The sequence below is a fragment of the Giraffa tippelskirchi genome, chromosome 5 (genome assembly GCF_054371585.1).
Source record: "Giraffa tippelskirchi isolate mGirTip1 chromosome 5, T2T-mGirTip1v1.2.pri, whole genome shotgun sequence".
Classification (NCBI taxonomy): Eukaryota; Metazoa; Chordata; class Mammalia; order Artiodactyla; family Giraffidae; genus Giraffa; species Giraffa tippelskirchi.
This window is the reverse complement of record NC_137279.1, coordinates 56,742,374-56,762,396: the sequence shown is the minus strand read 5'-3', so window position 1 is coordinate 56,762,396 and position 20,023 is coordinate 56,742,374. Positions and strand designations below refer to the sequence as shown.

The 20,023-nt window shown below is 39.8% G+C and overlaps 1 protein-coding gene across 1 annotated transcript in view; it reads left to right on the top strand.

The window, feature by feature from the left end:
• Positions 1-410: 410 nt before the first annotated feature.
• Positions 411-20,023, top strand: part of RRP15 (ribosomal RNA processing 15 homolog) — a 60,448-nt gene continuing 40,835 nt past the window's right edge. Inside the window, exons 1-4 of the mRNA XM_081491681.1 lie at positions 411-1,307; positions 12,462-12,736; positions 15,191-15,288; positions 17,688-17,886. Coding sequence (XP_081347807.1) covers positions 1,100-1,307; positions 12,462-12,736; positions 15,191-15,288; positions 17,688-17,886 — 780 coding nt within the window. The 5' untranslated portion in view covers positions 411-1,099. The remainder of the gene's footprint in view (positions 1,308-12,461; positions 12,737-15,190; positions 15,289-17,687; positions 17,887-20,023) is intronic.

Below are 20,023 nucleotides of genomic sequence, written 5' to 3'. Positions count from 1 at the left end.
GCACCCAATGAAAGTGTGCTCCCTCTCCCTTTAGAAATTTTGGGTATTAAAAAAAGCAAGAAATGCTCTTCCAGGAAAATGCTATGCTTACAGAAAACCTTTAGAATATGCCTGGCCTATGGAACACGATGTAGGAATATGCTAAATTATCCCTTCGACTCATTAACTGTGTGAATGGTATTAGTCATTCATTCGCTTATCGCTTCTAAAAATGTATGTCCAAGTTCCTACCTTGGGCCAGGCCCCGTTGCTGGCCTTGGGGGTAGGATGGTGAATGAAATATGGTCCTTAATGAATAAGCCGACAAGTCAGGGAAAAGAAATAGCGGCGGATTGTGGTAACAGTTTTGGGGAAAGCGGGGCTGGGAAAACAGATGACAAAGGCTGACCTCAGGGAGAAGCTGGCCTCTGGAGGGAGGCAGGGGCACCTCGCCATGGGCAGAGCTGTTCCAGCCGCGGTCTGCACCGCGCGAGCGGAGCTAGGTCCGAGGCAGGAGGATGGGGCTGGAGTCCTTCACACAGGACGCCGGGAAGAAATCCAGATTCTTGTCGGTGTGCAATTGGAAGCCACTCGGGGGTTAATCACAGCGAGGTTTATCTGATCAATTTTAAGAAATATCTGGCGTGTTATGCATCTTTGCTGGTGGTGATCCGGGCAGAAGGGAGGACATTCTCATACTCTTATTATCAACCCATCATGCGACTTTCCTCTCTTCCTATCTTCTAACGCATTTAGTGGGCACGTTCGGGACATTCGTCGAACCCCATAAACCAACAAGAAATAAGGCAGCAGACACGGAAGCGGCCACAGGGAGGAAATGAAAGTGGACTGGGTCGCGTTGGGGTCAGAGTGGGGCGGCGGCCCAGGACCACGGCGAGCTGGCAGAGGCCTCAGCGGAGAACTTACACTCACTGGTTTTTTTCATTATTATTATTATTATTACCGGGGCCGGTAGCTCGTGAAGACAACAACCAACAAGTAAGTCCTCGTTACCCGCATTCGGAAGCTCAAGCCAGAGAACTCCCGCTAGATGGCCCCGCCCCGGAACCTTGTTTCACCGGAACTTTGGTTTACGGGAACCTTGTTTCATCGGAACTAGATGCCGAAGTTCCCTGTGTTACTGCCGGACGCAAGTGTAACGGGACGCTTCCGGTTAGGAATCATGGCCGCGGCCGTTCGCGACTCACGTGTGAGTGCGGGGGAAAAGCTGAAAAATTCACTAAGGAAGAAGAAGAGGATGAAAATGGTAGTCTCGTCTGTAGCATCGGAGCTGGAAGATAAGGACAAAGACGCTCCCGATAATGAAGGTAACGTACTTGTGCTGAGGTTTGGCTACTCAGAGAAAAGGCCGGGCTGAGTTTGCGGGAAGCAGGGGTCTGTGGGAGTAAATTTCCCGCTGGCAGCCTGAATTTTATCTCCCCAGGAGGGCGAAGGGGCGACTTTGGCTCCATGTGAGGTTTGGGAAAGTGGTGTTAAGGGAACGGTCGCTGTCACGTGTTAAAGCTTCCAAGTTCTTTTATTAGACATTTTCATTGCCACTGTAATTAATTAAAACAGATTAATCTGTTGCCTTTTTTTTTTAATATAGCAGCAAAAAGGCTTACAGTAGCAAGGGGCGAAAGGAAGGGGGATATCTAAAATTACAAAAATGAGTTGAATCTTCTAGGGAACAAGGAGGGAAAGGCGGAAAGAGGAAGACGGCTGATATACTTGAATTTTCTTGTGCAGTAAGTGCGTGCGTGTGTTGGGGAATTAGGGATGAGATACTAGTGAGAGAACCGTAGGTGGTTAAAGTAGAACAAATAAAAGTAGCGATTGATACAGATGTCTCTCAGAGACGTTTATACAGAAAGGAAGGAAATGTATTTGAGGCTTTCAACTATGGTGTGTCCCTGCTGCTACTCTTTACCATCGTTCTTGGCACTGGCTTCTCAAGTTACAAGGGATAGCAGACGACCCCAGACCTTCTCCTGCTCAGAGATTGCTCCTTAATATATTGAGAGGTAGTTATAAAGGTAGTTCTCATGATCCTGGTCCTGTTAACGATAAGGATGGAAACAGAGAAATCCATATCCTAAGAACCCAGTCGAGGCATTGCTTCCTTCTGTCTTATACATAAAACTCATACTGTATGATTATTTTTATTTTAACGTGTCTCTCTCCTTATGGATACAAGTTGTTCAAGTGCTGGAACATATCTTCTTTACCTTTATTCTTGTGGAGCCTCCCTTATACATTTTGGTACTAAGTAAGTTTTCTTGCTGAATAAATTAATAAGGAGTCATTTCATGAAGGCCTTAGTTTTCTAAATCTGGGGGTGTGGAGGGCAGTTTCCTCAGACATAGAGAGAGCACCCGCAGTGGCATGTAGTCTCCTAAAACACATGGCTAGTTAGGTTGAAAGGAACTGTTGGCTCTGGGTCTAGCTATTCAGAGGTGTTATTGAGACTAGGAACAGGATAAAGCCAGATTGTAAAGGACCCTGTGTGCCATATGAAGAAGATCGGATTCTCTATTCGTAGGCAGTATGGAGCTCTTGAGACCTTTTAAGCAGGAGAATGACACATCTTTATAAATATCATTGCTAACTGTATGGTGACTGCCATAGAGTGCCAGAACAGTTAGGCAAAGTTGCAAGGCTCTGTTAGGGATTGCACTAGGAAAGTACAGTGACGACAGAGAGGAGGTCCCCACTTGAAATGTTTTTCAGAAGGAAAGCATTTAATTTTCTAGACAACCAACTTCCAAATGAATTTGTAGCACCATAAATTTTGGGTATATTCCTATTAGAGGAATTAGGTAGTAATAATAATAGTTTAGGTGCTGTATCACTTTAATTCTCATAACAGTCCTGTAAGACAGGGTTATTGTTAATATTATCCTCATTTTACTTGTAAGAAACTGAGATGTAGAGAGTTTATATCTTGCTCCTGCAGTGCGTAAGCTGATAACCAAGTTGATAGAGGACACAGCCAGTATTGGAGCTTGCTCTGTAGCTTTTGCTCTGACCCCTCACTCCCTGATAAGGTTGAGGAACCAGGAGGACAGAAATGATCAAACAAAACATAACTTTCTGGCAAGTAAAAGAGCAGGGCCACAGAATCTTAAGCAAGGATTGGGTATGAGCAGACCTTGGTGTTGAGACAGGTTTTTGTTCCACTCTCTAAGGTTTGATCACTAAGGGGTGTTTTTGTGGTCAGATTTTATAGCACTGTTTCCACCGTTTATAACTGTAGTCTTCCTTCCTTCCTCTCCTCTCCCATCCTTTCCTTTCTTTTCTCCTAAAATCCGTGTATTATCTCCAGAAATAAATGATCACTTTTTTCTCAGTTGTATCAGAGGCATCTGTGTTTGTACTGCCTTTCAGAAGGACTTTGGGCCGCTTATGAGGGAACTTGCCTCAGTTCCCTCAACCATAAAATGGAGGTGGTAATAGTGTCTCCTCAGGATTGTTGAGAAGATTCAATAGGCTCATGTATGTAAAGCATTTAATTTAATGGTTGGCACTTGGCAACCATAAAATAAATACCATACACTTGCCGCTCAGTGGTAAAGAATCCACCTGCCAGTACAGGAGACGCGGGTTCGATCCCTGGGTTGGGAAGATCCCCTGAAGAAGAAAATGACAATCTGCTCCAATATTCTTGCTTGGGAAATCCCATGGACAGAGGAGCCTGGTGAGCTACAGTCCGTAGGTTCGCAAAGAGTCAGACACTATTTAGCGACTAAACAACAACAGCCTACTCATAAATATTTGGAGTCATGATCGTGACATCTTTTCTGATCTAACAAAACTGCTAGTCCCATCTCTCGGCCACCCACTAAGCCTTCCAGTGAATAACAGCGATGTTTATAAGCTGGAGCTTTCTCCAGAAAAGAGGTTAGAATTTCCTCAGGTAACCCTACAAGGGAGCTGATGGCCTTTCTGTTTTCCAGATGAGGAGACAGAGGCTTGGAGATACTGTTTTCCATGATAGTAGAAAGCCTCTCAGTGGAAAACTGTTCAGTCCATAGATGCCAGATGTTATCTCTTAATTCTATCTTTCTTACTCCATAATTAACCATTCAGTCATGTTTTCACAGTAAAATTAGGCATTAATAGTGGTTCTATTTATTTTTCAGTGATAGTGATTTTGACAAGCATGGATTGTCTCTTGCCAGGCTGAATTCTTGATTTCATCTTCAAAACAGAATCCCGTGAATAAAGAGGACGGCCCATGTCACTGTGCACTGGTGATCTGCATATGACCTGACGGCTGTTTACTCCTCCGGGCACACATCTTGTTGCCCCCTAGCTTGCTGGTGACACAGTGTCTGAACTCCTCATCTCTTGAACACGTTTGCTCTCCTCCCTCCTCATCATGCTTATGCTGGCCCACTAGCTACTCTTTTTTCCCTTCACTTTCTCTTAACCAACTTCTCTAGATTTCTATTTAGTTGTCTCCCTCTGCCTTTTTTTTCAGGATTTAGAATGTGTCCTTTCAATAAAGATAAATAATAAAAGGTTTTTTATTTAATAAATTCAGTAATGTAGGTCCTTTGGATGAAGATTTTTCCTTTGGTTTAACTCAGAATTTTCTATTTAATATAAGAGATGGATTTTTTTTTTTCCTCCTGTGAAATCAGATATTTCTGGAAAGGTGATGCATGTAAACAGCTTTTCTCTTTTTTTAAAATTTATTTTTATTTATTTATTTAGCTGCTTCAAGTATTAATTGCAGCAAGTGGGTTTAGCTGCCCCACAATATGAAGGATCTTAGCTCCCTGCTAGGGATCGAACCCGTGTCCCCTGCATTGGAAAGCAGATTCTTAACCACTGGACCACCAGGAAAGTCCCCGAAAATAGCTTTTCTAGTTCAGATATTTGTGTATGTGTGGCCTTGGCAGGACTATATTAAAGTTATCACAAATTCACAGATACTCGATTCTGAGAGACTATAAAGGCAGGTGATTGATGTGGACTTCAGACACATGAGGAATCAGCGTGCACATTACAGGCTTATTATTGAAGTGTACCAGCTCATTTTATCAGGAAGTTGAGTCAGAGACTTATCTTTGAATTTTAATTGATTCATAAAAGTTGTTAAGGATGTGCCTTATATCAACATTTGAAAGCAGCTTCCTTCAGCGAGATGCTGCTTCCATTTCCTAGAAAAACACACAAGTATAGCCCATGTGTTGTTTGCACTTTTATTTTTTATTTTCTGGCTTTAATTTCTTTTGACATGTGTAAGAAAGGTAGAAAATCGTGCTTTCATGAGTGTAAAACTCTTGAATATTGTTTGTCAGACTTTGCAGGAATTTCCTAGTTCTATTACCTTAAAGCTTTGGTAAAAGCTGTGTTTGAGAACTTGGCATGAATCCTAATACATGATGTAGTACTCAATACCAAGTTATTATAAAATTAGAAACTTCTCTTAATGTAGTTTTTATACTCTTTTCTCATGTACCAGACATCACTGAGGTTACAGATTAGCAGAAGTTATAAGTGATATAAACTTGAATGATAGCAAAATGATTCAGACCGTAAGTTTTGGTGAATTGTAATACTTACTCTTCAATAGGGTTTGAACTTTGGTCGTAGTAAAATTGCAGATGATCCCAAATCAGAGATGTGTAAGATAAGATGCTGTAGTCAGCATTCAAGTAATACATAAATGCCAAGCATTATAAAGGAGAGGATGACACCTCTAAATGAGTTAACCTGAAACTACTCAGATTTATTGAATTAATACCTTGTTGGTGGTTTAGATACTGTGTATGGTTGGCTCTTATGTTTGTAGTCTAAATAAAAAACACAGCCTTCCCAGTCAGTAGATCAGTTCAGGTGAAAAAAAACAGTGGTGATGATATCAAGTATTATAAAGAGCAGTAATGGCAACCCATTCCAGTATTATTGCCTGGGAAGTCCCATAGACATAGGAGCCTTGCAAAATTTCATGAGCTTGCAAAACATGACTTAGTGACTAAACAACAAAAATGATAACCTCTACCTCTGAGTTACTGAATTACTCAGAGCTACAAAATTTGTGCACTGTTGGAGGGTTATATGCAATGCCTACTTGCTTAAGATTGTAATCTTTATTTAAAATAAAAAAAGAGCCCTGTAGTCAGTAAATCACCCGTGTGAAAAAAGTCTTGGTTCAGTGCCATCAAGTGATTGACTGCTCCCTCATAGCATGTGCCCATATGTCTATAAACTAGTAGGGAGGAATGGTAATTTAGTTTTTTCTGAATTATTCTGGTCACATATTTGAATAATGGCCATATACTTCTAAAACAAGCCTTGATAACAATCCGGTTTAGAAGGCCCTAGGAGCAATCCCTTCCTTTTTTGATAAACTACAAAGCAGTATTTAAGATGTAATAACCTAGCAAATAAATAAACTTCTCATCAAAGTATAGCTTATAACCTCCTGCATCGTTTAAGTTACTTAAAATAGCAAAGGAACATGCCTAAGAAATGAAGTATATCATAGTCCTACTTGAGTGGTTTAGCAATTTATAGAACAGGCTCAGGAAACAAGACTACTTCCAGGCTCTGTCTGGCTTGCCCAGATATAGCACATAGTAATCACATCCGACAGTTTGTCCCGTGGTAAAACTTTCATTACGTTTTTGGTTATTTTTATGGAAACCTGGGTAACTTCATTTTTTTTTAAGAGGTAAATGCTTTTAAAAAAGGTTTTCAAGTATCAATTTTGAATATTCTAAATTAAGTAGTAATGGGCAGGAAAGAGCACATGGCGCGATAGAGCAGATGATTTATACCTGGACTGGGAAGCAGTGGTTTCCTAGAGCTCTGTATGACTAGGGGCAAAATGAGAGTGGGATGTGAGCACTGGCCATTCTGGTTAGCTGTGGCTTAGAGAGACATTCCTCTTTTAATTCAAGCTTTATTAAGCTATTGAGTTGGCCAGAAAGTTTGTTCAGGTTTTTGGTAGGATTAACCCGAATGAACTTTTTGGCCAACCCAATATATTGTGGCTGCTCTCTGCATTAGTTCAGTATACATTAGTCTGAGATGAATCTTGGATTCAGAGCTTTGTAGTGCCTTAGAAATCAGCACGCTGTTACCCTACCTTGTTCACTTTGTGACTCTGGACATTTTTAAAACTTTTCTAACCTTCAGAGCCATTCTCTTTGTAAATAGAATAATAATAGCATCTCAGAGAGTGTTGTGAGGATTAAGTGATAATGCATAGAAAGCACTTTAAATAGTACCTAGCCCTAAACACTTGTTGGCTGGTTAATACTCATCATTGTTTTAGAGTGCTTGGAAAGCTGTAGGACAGCGACATCGACCGCTTCTGAAATAGAATCAAAGGTGTCTTGCTCACCATGAACCCCTGGTATGTGGGTTAGAGGATAGCCAAGACTGTGGGTGGAATTATAGTGGAAGGAAAATTTATTCCCCTTCCCCCTGTCTTTTGTCAATCCTTTTTAGGACTTTTGGGATGCCTCCCTGCTCTGGCTCCCAGGTTCTTAGTCTCCTTGTCTGTCTTCTGGTTATTGTCATCTATTTAGTGCCTACTGTGTGCCAGAGCTGTGCTAAGTGCTTTTCCTGTTTTATCTCATTTAATCATCATAACAACCTAGTGAGGTAGATACTGTTTTTGTTCCCGGTTTACCGAGACACAGAGGGGTTAGGTAACTTGCCCAAGATTATGCTAGTAGGCAGTAATGGAAATGGGGCATGGCTCCACGTATATTCTGAGTGCCTAACCTCTGTGCTGTAACAGGTCATCTAAAGCTTCCCATTCAGCACCTCATATGTCCTGTAGATTCTAGCCACCAGAGCTGTTTGTTCTTTGTTCCTGTCTTCTCTGCAGCCACATTATGTATGTCTTGAGGGGCATAGGGGTGGGGGGTGGGGAGGGGTATAACTGATTTGTAAACGTTTCCTATGGGTTAGGCACTCTTTTAAGAAACTGAGTTAATTATCATAAAACCCCATAAAGTAGGTTCTGTTTTATTGCCGTTTTTGCAGACGAGGAAACTAAGGTTGAGAAGGTAAAAACCTTCAGAAAAGTCACGTAGGTTTGTGTCTGGAGTTAAGATTGAATCAGGCAGCATGAGTTCTGTGTCTTTACTCTTTAACCACTACTAACTGATCTCAAATTTTTATAAGTTCTGTTTGATTTAGAGTAAACTCTAAAGGTATGAAGTAAGTTCAAGGTTAAGCAATATCCTTAGTGCTCCCAGATGATAATTGTATTTTAAAAGAACAACCTTCTTAATCCAGTAGAGAAACTTTCTTAAAAGGAGGAATCTGAGGTAAGTGGGAGGTGAAAATAGCATTAGCAGTTTGGCCACTTACTGGAAGTACACATCTGTAGTGCAGAACCTGGGGCTTGATGTATGTTTTTTTCTTGGATGATAAATCAGACTGGCTAATTTATATAAACTAACCAGCTTTTCACACCCAGTTCTTAGCGTTCAATGCCCACGTGTCCAGTTTCAGCTTATGTGAACTTGTTTATATTTTACAGATATCTTACCTTCTTCAACATCCCCATGCTTTTTGGACATGCTGGTTTCTTCTGCCTGTAGTGTCGTAATGATGATTACAATAATAATTTTAATTTTAATACAGAGCATTGGCTCAGATCTAGAATGTTTCAGTTCTAGATTCAATGATCTTGCTCATGCCTCTTTCAGTGGGCCTTTTTGTAGAATCTTACTTCTTTGGCCTTTTCCTTCTGTGATTCCAGCTCTTACTTTACCTTTAAGAAATAACTTGAAATCATCTTTGTAAAAGATATCTGTAAATAATCACCCATTTCTTTGTTATTTTTCTGTTAGAAGAACATTTACAAATTTTAAACCAAAATTTTCTATTGGTGTTAACTGATTTATATATCCTACTAAATATTTGACTTCTTCAAGGGGAAAATCTAGATTTTTCATTTTCTCCTTCCTTCATTTCATTCATGAATACTTGGTAGATATTGAAGGACTGCGAGTTTTTTTAAAAAACTTTATCCCAGTTCCAAAGGCTAAGGAAAATAACTCACTTTTCTGCCAGCAGCTCGCCATATCTGGGATCAGGGACAGATGGCAAGCTTGAAAGGCTAGTGGAAGTTTGGGGAAAGGGTAGCAAGAAATGGAGAGATGCCTCTGCCTACCTGGTTACCTCAGAAGTCTAACCTTGCCCTGTCCAATGTGGTGGCCACTAGTCACGCTGAAGTAATTAAAACTTTGTCAAGTTAAAAAAAAATTCAGTGACTCCATTGTACTAGCCACATGTGAAGGACCCACTAGGCTCTTGTGGTTGGTGGGCAGCTCTAATAAGAGAACATTTCCATAAGTGCAGAAAGTTCTGTTGGAACTGTTAGTTATTACTTCCAGTAAGCATTCTTTGTTACCCTTCCTTAATTTCCATGTTTTTAAAATAGTACGCAAAATTAGAGTTAATGTTTAAAATAACACACAGGACTTCAAAGGAATTTTTTGCTTATCTGGGGCCCTTAGATCCCTGGGTTACATCCACTTCTATTGAATATCAGTTTGTGGTAAATGAAAAAAAAACCTCGTCTTCATTGGCCACAGTAAATTTTTAAGGGGCAGTTCTATTTTCTGACTTGTGTAGTGATTCGCTTTGGTATTCCAGAAGAAAACTTTGTTTTGTACTGTGCTAGCTGACCTCATAACATTGACATATTTAAATTTTATTTCTAGAAAATACCATCATTTCCATTGTCTGTGAATGCATGACTGAAAACTTCTGAGCCAGGGTGTCTTATAATAAAATAAAAGCCATGACTGCAGCAAATTCTTCTGGATTTTTTTTTTTTTTAAATTGGTGGGTTAAGTTCAGGTTGTATGAAACGGTGTTATAAAACTTCATGAATTGATTGTGTCCGTAGCATGCATGTTGTGGTAGTCAAGCTGAGTAAGAAACACACCAAAGAAAAATAGCCCAGGTTTAGAAATGGAGAACTGCAGTGGCTGATACAACCAGAAAGTCTTTGGCTGCCTTTCCAGTGTAGGTGAACATGTGAAATTCTCTGCAGTTGGCGCTTCATTAGGACAAAACACTAGGTGTCAGTGTTGTAGTTTTGACATTTCTTGCCAGGAACCAGTAAAGACCTCTGCTTCTGATAACTCAGAGATTCTTCATTGACACAAACCATTGTGCCTCTTTACATTTAGATGAATGCATACCTAGAAGAAGTACTTTTCAAAGAATTATTTATTTTGCTGTTAGTACCTGTCTAGTGCTGCTGACTCTGAGGAATAAACATATTCTCTATTAACATACATGTTTTTCACTTAACTACATTCCCCAGACTCTGTTTCTCAATGTACTTTCCAGGGAACGCTGGTCCTAGGAGATGCTTCCGGGCTCTGGAATCTGGTATATAGTAGACACACAGATTTTCATTGAATGGTAGTGCTTTCAGCTTTTGTTTGGCAAAATTTGTATACTTTCTCTTACGTTGCAGGCAGTGAGCGTTTTTATATCACCTAAATATGCATGTCACATCCTTGTCATGTTCTCAGATTTCTTAAATTTGCCGGGCATACAGGATACAGTGGAGGCTTCAAACTATGCGTCAAATTAAGTTCTCTTTCAAAATTTTTTTTTCTTTATTAAGAAATATGCAACACGTTAGGGCAGTAGAATTATTAATGATTTTTGCTTCTTTATCATTTCCTTTAATTTTTTTGATACCATTAACAAACTTTATGTAAGATCATGCTTTTTTAAAGTATTATTTTGCTCTCTGTGTTTAATTTTATGTATTGTTACTTTTTGAAGATACTTCATTTTTACTCCTATGCTTGAGACTCATTTTATATATATAAACTGTTTTGTTTTATATATTTTTGCCATTTTATAATCTGCAAATTTTTGTTTGAAATGTATTAAATACTTAGTTTTCCATCCTTTTGTTTCATGAGTTCTCAGCAATCAAAGACACAAAGATACTACACAAATGTAATACAAAAAACAAGTGTAATGATGACTAGCTAAGTCAGGTCTTTTCAGCAGTTCTGTCTTTTTTTTTTTTTTTAATAAATTTATTTACTTTAGTTGGGGGCTAATTACTTTGCAATATTGTAGTAGTTTTTGCCATACACTGACATGAATCAGCCATGGGTTTACATGTGTTCTCCATCCTGACCCCCCCTCCCACCTCCCTCCCCATCCCATCCCTCTGGGTCATCCCATTGCCCCAGCCCTGAGCATTTGTCTCATGCATCAAACATGGAATGGTGTTCTGTTTCACATATGATAATATACATGTTTCAATGCTATTGTCCCAGAACGTCCCACCCTCACCTTCTCCCTAGCAGTTCTGTCTTAATTCATGACTTCAAGTCAAGAGGTTAGGGAGGATCACTCAGAGTGGAAGAGCTGACTATACAGTCAGTTCCATTCTCTTTGATCATAGCCATGAGCTAATATAAAACTACTTTTGAAGTATTTCCTAATTTAGTTCCGCAGGTTTTTGAAGAGCAAAGCAGAAGCTCTTCAGAAGGCTCTGGATCATATAGTTGCACACAGATTTTGCTGGCACTTGTGCTTTTGTTGTTAAACTACAGTGAGCTTCAAAATTTGAGATAGGCTGCAAAACTTAAAGTACCCCGGGGGTTCTCGGCAAGTTGGTTTTCAAGCGAGGCCACCAACTGGATCATTGTGGCCACTCCTCTGATCTCAGCCATTTGAATCTTACAGATGACGTAGTTTCATGTGTGTGCTTCTTTGGGAGGTTCTGGGTGGTTCTGAGTGGTTCTGCATTATACAACTCAACAGTGTACAAATCGTATCCTTCACTCAGAACTTGATATTTTCATTCGGTGTCCAGCAGTGCAGTCAAATTTTAGGCACATATCACTTCATTAGATTATTTTTTCAAAAATGTTGCAACACTCAGTTTATTAATGTTATAGGCAGATTCTATGAAAGGAAACAAGTGTTTAGATTTTTCTGTACACAGATTCAGGATTTTAAACATCTGGGCCAAAGCCCTCAGAGAACTTACTCTGATTTCTCTGTGCCGTGGAAACACTATTTCATTTTCTTGACAGATTAAAGTTTTTTGTTGTTACTTGGTTTTAAAATAATATTCATTAGTCTCGTCAAGTAGTTATTAAAAATTAAAAGCCTGTGGATTTGAGCACATCCTGCAGCAGCCCCATGGCAGCATCTGCCACCATGGACCACAGGATGCCCTCAGGCTGTTGGATTTACTTCCATTCCCTGGGTCTTGGTTGCTGATGCTGTGGCGGCCTCCCCTGTCTGCATGGCCGGGCCAGGTCTTTGCAGGTGGATGACAGTAGGATGGAGGGTCCTGCCATTCTGCATTATCACTGCAGCTGTGGGACTTGGAAATGAGAATGGAGATAGATGGAGAACTGTTAGCCTTAGGAAGGCCCCTGGGGGCGGATCTCAACCATAGCCTTGCCAAACTCTTCCTCCAGTATTAAAGTTCAGTTTGTTTCTACTGTTAGGTTCTCTAGGAAGCTGTGGATTGGATAAAGATCACTTTTCCTCTGCTGATGAAGCAGTTGAAGCTGACAATGAAGATGAAGCTGAACCCCGCGAGGATGACAGTGACGGTGCTGCAAGGGCTAGTGTGGGCACTAACGTGGGCTGGGCAGATGCCATGGCTAGAATCCTGAACAAGAAGATTCCTGAAAGCAAACCCACCATCCTGGTCAGAAACAAAGAGCTGGAAAAGGAAAAAGAGAAGTTAAAACAAGAGAGACTAGAGAAAAGAAAACAGGTGTGTCCTACCAATTGTTCTGTGCGTTGGGGTGTCTAGGCTAGTTCTCATTGGTACCAAATTGTTCCTTTCAGTGTTTGTCCAGTTAGCATTCGTTTGTAACTTGTGTTTTATCTGTGAGTGGATAACCAAGGTTGTGTTCAGAAACCTAGTCTGAATCATTCTCTTGAGCATGTTTACTTTTTATTCATCTGAGCAAAAGAATAAAAATGTGAACTCCAAGGAAATGTATCCTTTTAAAGTCAAGTACTTAAACATGTGCCACTATTCAAACTCCTGGGTTTGAATATCGTATTCAACTTACCTGTTCAGATGCTAACTTTATTAACTCTGAACTAATAGAATCATATTAGTTACTTTCTGCTTAAAATCTATTTTATGATATAAATCTGTGATGATGTCATTGACAGGGTTGGTTGCAGTTCCGAAAACAAACTATTTTACTGATGGATAAACTTGAGTTCATTATATCTTTTGTTAAACCACTGATGGAAGAAGCTAGACTAGTGCTCTCTGCTAATGAAAGGCCAGAAGTTGTACTTTAAGTTTGCTGTTGTGTATTAAAAAGATAAACAATAATAAAGGAACAGTAGAACAATAATGTGTCTAAACTATTTGGCTGCTGAAATAAGTATTATTTTTTAATGAAAGAAAAATAACTGTCTATAACCATACTGACAATATCAAAGTACTCATTTCCAAGAAGTACTTTATACGTAAAAAGGAGAGAAAACTTAAGTCTCAGTTGGCATTTGTTTCTTTTTAAGTTCACCATCCCCTTATCTTGTTTCAAGATGAAAGTTTTCTTTGTTCCTAATACTGGGTGCTCTCTGTTGGAAGCTGTGAAGATGGAACTTTCAAGTGCTGCTCTTAGAAACAGAACGTACTCTATTACTAATTCAATATTCTCATCGTACTTTATTTAAGATCAACTTTGTCTCTGAGTCTTACTGATAGCTTTTCAACTTAGAATTTGAACCTTTTTTTTTTTAATCTGGCAAAAACTAAAGGAGGCTTTAAAAATATCAGAATCCTTAATTACCCCTAGTCCCGATTTTCCAGTAAGAGAACAACATTTTAAAGCCAACAGAAAGAAATTCCTGACTCTGCTCTAGACCAAAGCTTTTAGTGCTAGAGCTGATGCTGTCCACATAATGCATGAAAGCATGCGTGTTGATACCAGGAACATGACACAGCAGCCACAAATGTTCTGGAGTATATATTTCTGGGTAGAGTCTGTGTAAATTATGTTTGTTTCTAATGTTAAGTATTGTTGGTTTCCAGAATATTGGCTACCTATTTCTAATTATAGGTAAAGAAAGACATTTCAGAGTTAAAAAATACCTGGGGATCATGCATGCCTGTTATCCCCTGGGTACAGGAGATAATTAAGGATTGACTGTTTTAAACTTAAAAGTAAAGTTTTTTATTTCTGGTATAATCTGACAATGAATTTCATTGTAGTTAAAATATCCGATTTGGGGAAAAATCTGTTTCTTTAAAAAGGCTTCAGAGTATAGCAAGAGCAAAAATTTGGTTTTACTGTTAACAGATGTTTTTGTTAATACAAAGTGAGAGATGAGATGAATGAAGAAAAGGAGAAGATAAAAGGAGACTTTCCCCCACTAGTTCTTCATGATTTTGATGCTTATTACTAGCTTCTTGATAATTAGTCCATCATATTCAGTATATTTGATGTTTGGTGATACGTTGACCTGAGCAGGGGACCTGGAGAAGCAGTGTATCAAATCAAGGACCTGAGACAAGGAAGCCCCCTGACAACAGTTTTGAAGGAGATGATGTTGTCTGTGGGATATTCTCATTTCCTAATCCGTTTCTATATCTGCATTATCGCAGAGAGTCAGCTTGCTGTAGTTTGTGACTGATAAGCCACATACGGCAAGGACAGTGGTCAGATGTGCCATAAGAGGAAAGAAGAACAGTCACTGTTTAAATAGGCTCTATCTACTACAGCGCTAACAGAACACAATGCTGTTCTTTTAAAAGCTGATATAAGTTCTTAATAATTCCGGCCGCTGGGGAAGTCAGTTTCTAAAAATAAAGAGAAGCAGTGCTTAAACTCGTGGTTACGGAAGAGGGTGGTTTGGCATCTTGCTGACGCTGCCCTCTGAGGCAACTGGCGATGGCAGTTTGGGCCCGGGGCTCCCTCACCCCCAGCCTGGCCCTCCTGGCTCCGCACGCTGGCGGTGCTCCAGGGCCTGCTGTCGGACAGCCTGTCGGCCGCTCACTTGGTGCCTCTCACATGACACGCTGAGCGCTAACCGCAGGCTCCCGGAGCCGGACCCCTGAAAGGGTGGGTTTCTGAAAGGCCCTATGACAAACTAAAGCTCGAATGATTTATTACCTTTGTCCTTTCACAGAGTATCATATCAAAGTGTGCTGCACTTTCAAAAATGCCTAATATTCTTTCACATAACAATATTTATAACACAGCTTGATAAGAAGCGGGAGTGGGAAATGATGTGCAGAGTAAAGCCAGATGTTGTCCAAGACAAAGAAACGGAGAGGAATCTTCAGAGAATTGCTACGAGGTAAGACAGCGTTCTTGCCCTTTGAAAACTAAGCGCACCAACGCTTTGTAGTGATCCATTCCTGACGAGGTTTGAGTCTTAAGCTCTGCCTGGTCAGAGCCAAGTGATTTATATCTCAGCCTGCCTACCTAATACTGCGTTCAACCACAGATTTTGGAGGTCTCGTGAGGCAAGAGTCTAATGGGCTAAGTGTATACTTGGTATGAACCTATTTCAGATCATCTTGTGTTTTATGGTCACGAGAACATTATAATCAGACCTCTACCTGTGTTTCTCTTAGGATGCTTATCCAAATTTATGGCACGAGGTGATTGTTTTTGTTTGTGATCTTGCACTGTATTTATAACCTAACAAATTACACGTTATAGCAGCTTTGTGCTGTCCTTTCACTCAGCATTTTTTTTTTAATCACTGGCACCAACATTTAGTTGATGCCCTCTGTGCCCAGAGGTAAATAGAATCTGGTGGCTGCTGCATGGTTCTTGCACACTTATCTGGGGGGGTTCTAGTCTCTTTGGGAGTAAAGGTGTGTCCTGTGTGTTGGGAACATCTGATGGGAGATTGTGTATGGAGTTGAGGAAGGCTCCATAAAGGAGGTAGCAGTTGGGTTACCATTTAAAGAATACAACAGTTACATTCAGTGAAATTCCTTTTAACTTCCTAGCTGCCTACAGCAATCCATCTGAGTGTTGGACGGTGAGCCAGTGAGGCCGGATGGGTGAGGGAGTGAGAGCGGAGCCAGACTTGACTGCTAACCGATCCCAGCACTGACTTACTAGCTGGGTGTCCCTGGGCAGTTACTTAATTTCCTTCTGTCTCAGTTTATTTATCCATGGAAACAAGAGAGAACGTTATACCTACGCTATAGGATTTCTCTGAGAATTAAATGAATTAATACCCACGCAGAGCTTAGAAGAGTACAGGATTGGTGCCAGAGAGTAAGTTCCCCTTACATTTTATACCCTGGGCATCTCCCTCTCGGCACCATGTTCCCAGCCCTGCTGTGAAGCGTATGGAATTTTACCCATCTTATAAACAAATAAGCTAGGTTGATAAAGTTTCTTGAATGCCGGCAGAGGACAAGACGCTTGTAGGTCAGAGACAAAGGACTGTTAACTCACGGCTAAAGCCGTAGCCAGAGCTTCGCATTCCCACCGGTTCCCTGTGTCCCCGGGGGCGGCGCAGGTGCCCTTGACGGATGCCCGTGCTGCGGTGGGTTGTGTTACAGGAGAGGAACTCTGTACCCGGGGATCCGTGGCTTTTATGGGGAACGGTAACAAGCCTGCTCTTTGTCTGGGGGGAGACATTACCTCATCTCTCAAGGTTGCGGACTGCAGACACAACCCTGAGAAATGGCCTGGTAAAGAGTGCTCTTCAGAACCCAGCAAGAATGTGCAGGGATGCTCAGCACCTGTGTCGATTGCCTCCACTGATGCTGATTATAGCAGCAACATGAATAGATGATAGAAGCTTAGAGCTAGAAAACGTGTTGATGGTGTAAAGCAGTGCTGGCCAGTAGAAATCGACTAGAAATCCAGTGTGAGCCACACGTGCAACTTAAAATTTTCTGAGAGCCTCCTTAAAAAAAGTAAAAACAAAGAAGTGAAATTAAAGTCAATGATACATTTTGTTTAACTCAGTATATTCAGATTATTTCAACATGTAATAAATATAAAACAGTATTAATGAAATTTTAAAATTCTTGTTTTCATACTGTCTTTAAAATCCAGTGTATATTTTAAACTTGGAGCACACTGCATCATTGTTCTGGCCGTATGTCGTGTGTTCACTTGTTACATGTGGCCTGTGACTACTATAATGGACACCACAAGTCTTAATCTTCAGAATTTCAGTGAGTTTAACTGCAGAACAAAGTACTTCAAACAAACTTTTTAAAAAATTAGTTTTATATCCTAAGACTTGCAGATAAGGTAGCTGAATACTTTCTAAGCTTCTTGAGTATTGTTTTTGCCACTTACAGGTAAAATCAAGATCCAGGAGATCTTTCTAGCGTCAGATAATCAGATAGCTAACTGTAAAGCTTGTGCTCATCCCATTGACACTTAAAGTCTTCAGCCATTATATGATTAGATTTTGAGAAGTAGATGTTTGTGCTAAAACGTCTTAGTTCTAATTGTTCAAAAGTTGATTTAGAAAGATCGAAGCTGAGAAAAACCACAAATCAACTCACATGTATTTATTCTCTATTCAGATACTTCTGTTCATTCATCGAAATGTGTGTTCACTTTTCAGATTTATTCTGTGCTTTTCACTTGAGTGCGTATTAGATGATTGCCTCTTTTCTGAGCAGTGAAAATAGATTGCGCTTGTCCTCAAGAGTTTGTGTTCTAGTGTAATTGTTATTTAATGACATTATTGTGGTCATTTGTGTTCTATAGGGGTGTGGTGCAGTTATTTAATGCCGTTCAAAAGCATCAAAAGAATGTAGATGAAAAGGTTAAAGAAGCTGGAGGCTCTATTAGAAAGCGTGCTAAGTTGATATCCTCGGTTTCCAAGAAGGACTTCATCAGTGTTCTGAGAGGGATGGATGGAAGTGCAAGTGAGAATTATGCTGGGAAGAACTCGAAAGCCAAACAGGTAAGACTTTTACACAGGATTCAGCACATCAGATAGATGTCAGCTCTTAGAGTTTGGAGATTGAAAAGCGTACTATACCCGTGTGCCACAACTAAGACCCGATGCAGCCAAATTAAAAAAAAAAAGCATACTATAGAATTAATAGTTTTTTTTTTCAGATGTTATTAAGATTTCCACATGCCCACAGCCTACTTAAACTCTGTATTCTTATGTTTCATGATGACTTATTCAGTATGGAAGTTGCCAGTTACAGATGCCAGGGCCTTGCTGTTAAAACTCAGGAACTGGTAGATTTAGGTAAATTTTTTAAAGATAGGACAGTCTCCTATCTGAAATCTTGCATTTTGTAGAATAGAAGGCCAAGTGAGTGATACAGCTTCAATTGAGACTGTTAACCCACAGTGGTAATTGCCATGGTGCGTAATTTCTAAAATGAAGAATTGGAGCTTTAGGAAGGATGATGAGAACTCATCCTTGTGCTCAGGCAGCTTTGATGATACTCAGCTGGTTGGGAGATAAAGAACATAAATGCTTTTCATGATCTTTGGCATGCACTCTGCTTCTCCAGCCCTCTTACCTATGAATCCCAATAGCTTTCTTTTTACTGTACCAGGTGAAAGGTTCTGAAATGTGCTTTACTCTCAAAAGGGCTTATTTACTTTTAAAATTAAAGCAAATTACATAGTTGTATGGAGAAGGAAATGGCAACCCACTCCGGTATTCTTGCCTGGAGAATCCCATGGACAGAGGGGTCTGGCAAGCTACAGTCCATGGGGTCACAAAGAGTCGGACACGACTGAGTGAGTAACACACACACACACGGTTGTATTTGAAGGCTTGGTTTCTGTTGCCAACAAAGAGAACTTCAATCAGGAAACTAGAGTTTCCATCATAAGTTTTTGTTTGTGTTTTGGGAAAACAATAGAAACTCTGACAAGAAGAGCATTTAGTAATTTCACGCTCTTCTAGAGTTGAAGTATTTTTCAAGTTTGTTGATTAAGTTGCCATTTTATCTAATTTTGACAAAAGTTTTCTAAGCTGTTTGAATTTGATCTGTCTTCTGAATAGCAAAAGGACTCACATTTTGCATATTTATGTAAGTGTGCTCACTAGTGCTGCCTTTTAAAGTTTGTCAGAAGTAATTATGAAGACATGAATGGACATTTATACTTTTTAGTTAAAAAGTCTTAACATACTGTCCTCACTCATGATAAAAGTCTTTTAGTGTAAGAATTGGAGAAAGATCGAGTAGCATTGAAGGAGAAAGAGCTGATGGAAAAGGAAAGTTTTTTTTTTCCCCTTTTCCTTGTTGATTTCAAAATAACTTTTAATAGAAGCATTTGTTTTTGCTTTGGGATTAATTTTTTCATGAGTTATGAAAATAATGAAGGGTTCTTTTCTGTGGCATCATTGTATTTTCTTTGTTACCATTTGCTTTTTTGCCCTTGCCCTTCGATTTTTCCTACTTCCGTGATCACAAGCATGGTAATAATCTACGACAAGGTCAAAAACTGCTTGAGATGTTAACCAGAGTGGCTTCGCTTTAAAAATTTATTTCTAGAGCTACCTACCTCACACCAGTGATAACCCTGGCACATTTTCTTCCTTTTAAAAATGTTTGTTTTCATATGTTTATAGGAAAACATTAAGTACCTATTTGTACCTGGTGCTATCCTTGTATCTTTTAAAGGCTTACAATTCAGGTAGACACACGACCTCAAGGAAATACGTAAATAAGATTAGCATGACAAGATAGAGATTCTAAACTGGTCCGTTTAGACTGTTTGTTATTGTCAGTTACACTGAGTATAACAGCTGTAATTAAGTGGCTGTCCCTATTTGTGGGGAGAATTTCAAAGTAGACAATAATCATTTAGGACATAGAGCAGTTTAGTTTGTGTCTAGTTGAAATAGGTGGACTTTTAAGGCAAACTGAAGAGGAAGAGGGAAGGCCAAAGTGGAAATAGATTTGGTGTGCCAGTGAGTCAGACATTAACGAACTGGATAAAGGAGGATATTAATTAAGTAGAGAATAAGATTTCCTTTTTCTGTTTCACTTTGTCCTAGCACCATTGCTGCTACACATTTTCCTAATAGCCTCTCCTCTCCTTATACAAGCTTGACAGAAGAGCTTTTA